Source organism: Populus euphratica, unplaced genomic scaffold (genome assembly GCF_000495115.2).
Source record: "Populus euphratica unplaced genomic scaffold, PopEup_1.0 scaffold2156.1, whole genome shotgun sequence".
Lineage (NCBI taxonomy): Eukaryota > Viridiplantae > Streptophyta > Magnoliopsida > Malpighiales > Salicaceae > Populus > Populus euphratica.
The window spans coordinates 23,637-28,205 of record NW_011501980.1 but is presented as its reverse complement, the minus strand read 5'-3'; the positions used below and the strand labels follow the sequence as shown (position 1 = coordinate 28,205).

The 4,569-nt window shown below is 34.0% G+C and overlaps 1 protein-coding gene across 1 annotated transcript in view; it reads right to left on the bottom strand.

The window, feature by feature from the left end:
* Nucleotides 1-3,673: 3,673 nt before the first annotated feature.
* LOC105118700 (uncharacterized) overlaps nt 3,674-4,569 on the bottom strand; it is a 7,717-nt gene continuing 6,821 nt past the window's right edge. Inside the window, exons 4-5 of the mRNA XM_011016710.1 lie at nt 4,334-4,548; nt 3,674-4,248 (exon numbers count right to left, since the gene is read on the bottom strand). Of these exons, the coding sequence (XP_011015012.1) occupies nt 3,909-4,248; nt 4,334-4,548 (555 nt within the window). The 3' untranslated portion in view covers nt 3,674-3,908. The remainder of the gene's footprint in view (nt 4,249-4,333; nt 4,549-4,569) is intronic.

Sequence of the window (4,569 nt, the reverse complement as noted above, 5' to 3'; positions counted from 1 at the left end):
ACTGTCTTTGATACCTCGAATCATTCATAATTAAAGATTACAACTTCCTGTCTTCTTTTACCATGTGTCTTGTGCGTGTAAAGTGCTTCCTTGTGATTGATAAATACCATCTGTCCTAAATAATTACACGTTGTTTGAAATCAGTTTTTTATTATTATAATTGAATTTAAATAATTTTTATTTTTACCATAGAAGCAACGTTAGAGTCATCATACCTACCAAGAGGATGATTGATCAAGTGGTAGTAAAATAAAAAAACTTATGATGTTAATTTCTCCATGTTTCGGTATATATATATATATATATATATATAGATGTGATGGGATTCTCTAGTTATGGTGGGTGTGAGAGATACAATTTCTTATGGGATTATTATATATGTATTTGTGCATCTTTTTGTACGGAGAAAAAAAGCGAAGATGATTTTTTTTTTTTTTTTTGGAAAAAAGGGAAGATGATTTTTTTTTTTTTTTGGCAAAAGAGTAGGAGCAAAGGAAGGGGTGTGTAATTTTTTAGTTCCAGACTCCTGAGCCCCACGTCCAGAGAGACAGAGTGCTGCCTAGCTAGGAGGAACTCTTGGGGTACTGGTAGCAATAGGCAAGGTGATTATCACAAGGCAAGACTACTCTACTAGTTTATTTAAACCTAGTTGAAGTGGTAGAGAATTCATAGTTGAAGATGGTAAGTACTTACAGTAATGGCATTCACATATAAATTATCATTATATATATATATATATAGCAATCATGCTAACATGGCAACTTGATCAAGCCACTCGTTTATGTCATTCTCGCGGAATTGGTTATATTGATAGGCTTCTATCATGGCCGGCCGGACGGTACCACTAGCAATGTGACCTTAATGGAAGCTCCTCTGAGAATTTGTTGAGACAATTTTGTGCGAAAAAGAGAATATTTTTGCTTATTAACATGTTTTTCTATAAATATTTGTGAAATAATATGTGGCATTTATAACTTTTCGCTATTAAAAATAGTAACATAAAACAATAAATGGGTTGCATAATAGAAAAAATAAAAGAGGTGAAAGGAAATAAAACAATTAAAAATATATTGAAACTCTAATTATATTATCCCAAGCATGAATTAGATCTCAACAAAATAAATTAAATGATAATAAAAAAATCATCAATAATAATCCAAGATATATTTATTATTAAAAATAAATAAATTACTCATTGTTTTTAATAACAAATATAACACACTCGAATTATTATTAAAAAAAAACCACCGACGTTTTAGCCAAGAAATATCATAAGAAAAATGTGATTGAGATGAACAGTATGTGAGTTTCATTCTTCTTTTGTACTTATCTTCTTCATTTTTATCGAGATTCAGTTGGTCTTGAGTTCGGTACAAGATCGAAATGATGCATTCCATTCTATTGGCAGCGGCATCAATGAATCTGAGGGATTCATTGTGATTTAAAGTGCATGGGATTCAAATTTAGAAACCATATATACATTTATTTTTTCTAAGTTTATCAATATTGAGCTGCAAGGTTAATGATTCTAATTATACTGAAATAATTAAATTAAATTTAAGGAACGTTAGGGTTTAAATTTATAACCGATGTTAAGTTAGAAAGACATCTTAATTAAAAAATAAATAAAAGATTAATTGAGGGAATTAGCTCCACAATGCATTAATTATACTAAAACTTCCAAAAATAAGACGAAGATATAACACTAATACTTTGTAGGCTAAAAGACTTCTGGAAACCGACTGAGAATCTTAGTGCTGAAAAGAAAGGATCATCATGCTATTAGCAAGGGTTGGGGTTGCTTGAGCCAACACAAAATAGTGTGAGCTTCTAGAGAGGATTGATATGATAATGACTTGTCTTCTATCACAACCAAAGTTGTTTCTCTTTACACTTTTTCCCTATATAAATAAATATAGCAGACATAGATGATTGTTGTTCAGTTTATTCCTTTTGTCCCTTTCTTGCTTCTGTGTTCTTGTCAATTATATATTCGTTTAATTCTTTGTCTCTATGTACACTACTAATCTTTTGTTCTTTGCTCGATACATACTTTAATTTTATTTGAAGGAGGGATCAGTTAACGGCTAATTAAAAAGAATTGGATCCATGCAGTTTAAGGTTTCTGATTGAAGTTCTGCTATTGTTATTAACTTTTTTTAAGAGATAATATATCTATATACTAATTGGTTACTTGCGCCATATGTTTACATTACGAGTCGAATCAAATTCTTATGATAAGTATATAATAAATTTCAATTACAATAAAAGTATATATTGAGTATATTATGTTAAGCTTATTCATATGCCCATTTTTAATGCTAAACAAAGAAGAAAAAGACTTGGGGCAATGTTCCTCTTTTACGGTGCTGAGCAATTTCTTTTTTTGCCTTGTGAATTTCCCACCTGTTTTCTTTGTTTCAAAGCTGGAGAACATCTTGCTCCTGTGTTTAAAAATGAAGGAAAGCCATGGAAGAGCTCTTAAATCAACTGTATATTGAAGTTTTATTGATGGGTTCAGAAAACCATTAGGTAAACGAAATTCTGAAATTCCCCACAAGATTCCATAGGATAGCAGAGTAAAAGCCCTTCCTCGAGACCTGCCATTAACCATTGCAAAACAACCTGATCCACTACTGTTACAGGCATGCACCAGCTAATCCCAAGCCATTTCATAAAACGCTGCCAAAGCTTCAAGGAACCATGATAGTGAAGAAATAAGTGCAGTGCATGCTCGGTCTCAACATCGCAGAATGGACACAAAGCTTGGCTTGAACTGATTAAATGCCCTTGTAAGAAAAACCCTTGTACAGACTCTATCTTGCAGAAGTAACCATAAGAACATTTCAATCCTAGGAGGAGCAAGACCTTTCCATAATAGTGGAGTGAAAGAGAAAGTGCATGGGAAATCGATGTTGTCAATAATGGTGCTGCAAGATTTATCCGTGTTGTCTTGTCTATTCGGCTCCCATTGTTTTAAATCAACTCTACTTGAACTCAATCTGACCCCATCTATTAATGGAAGAAGTATTTGATCTGTAATGTGTCCCGTTGACAATATATTGTATTTGCCATTCCAGCCATAAAATCATCATCAAAGTTCATCCCTACCAGAGAGCTTTTATAGAAATTAATTCACAGAACTGATCCAGTTCAAACAAGTTCATCCCTAACAGAGAGCTTTTATAGACATTAATTCACAGAACTGATCCGGTTCAAACCACCTTCGAATCCTCTATTTCAAATTTCACGTGAAGATTCTGTATGTGAAGGATTGTGGCAATTTGATGATTAGGAAAGAAAGAAGTTGCTGATTCGATGCATATAGCTCAATTTAAGACTATCCATTACGATTTATAACCCAAAAAACGAATGATAGAAAGAAATCTAGTGAAGAGGTAATGGAACAACAGGTTTTTCGCCTAATAGAAAGTCGCAGTGTAGCGAGAAAGGAGACATGCTTCAAGAATTTATACCAGAAGTTACCAGAACTAGATATGTTCATACTCTACTGCCAATTGGTTTATGGATGAATTCTTCTCTTTTTTTAACAATTAAATAATCTTCAAGCTAGTTTGATAGCATATCTCCAAACTAGTTTTGAATTAAGGAGAAATACTAGCATATCCTGGGGGAGAACCCAGCAAGTAGCAAGTCAAGGAGAAATACTCTGTGATGTGAATTTTCTTTTCATTTTATGAAAAACAAAATTCAATTACTCCATTAAAGAACATGCGGACAACAAGAAGATTACATCTTTTTTATGTTTTTTATCCTGAGAATGAACATACAAATGTCTGACCAGCATGGCTTGAGTTGAACCCGACTTGGAGGAAACAAATATTGCCCTGAAATCCAACCCTTGGAATCAAGTTCCAGCAAAAAGATAAAACCCCAGCATCCGTGGATTAAAGGAAGCTCCTCTGGAAGTTTCCTGATGAAAACCTGGACGACAAACCCTGAGCCATGTTGTCTGAATCTAATTTTATACTTTTCCTTCCAGCTTCCAGGTCCTTCTCGCGATCCCAAGGCTTCCATGGATGTTGCCCCGCCCACTCTTCCTTCTCTTTTTTCTGCTTGGATTTTTTCTTCGTGCGACTTGAAGCCTCTTCTTGGTGCTTTTGTACCAAAGATTTAGATCGTTTTGCTTTATTGTATTTATCCACCAAATCTGCATCTGCACTTGCCCGTTGCTTTTCCTCTTCAGTTGAAGCAAGTGCTGCGGCCTCATTGTATGCTTCCAGGTAACTGTCGTGCCACAAAAATGTATTAGGACACTATTTTAACTATAATAAATGAATGTTAACTATAACTAAATAAACAATAATCATACTTCATCTTCGCTTTCTGGGCTCTGTCTAAAGGGTTATCTGTCCAAACACTAGTATCACCACGTCCTTCTTTAGAGTTCTTGCTGAAGCTTCTAGATTGCGTGGGCATACCACCAGGCTGGGAAAACAAATTAGAGGTTATCATATAGTAATTTAAATTGGAGCTCTGGTGACTGGAGATTAAAATCCACAGTATCATTCTAGAACAGATTCTAGCCTAAATGTGAGGGTAAATTGT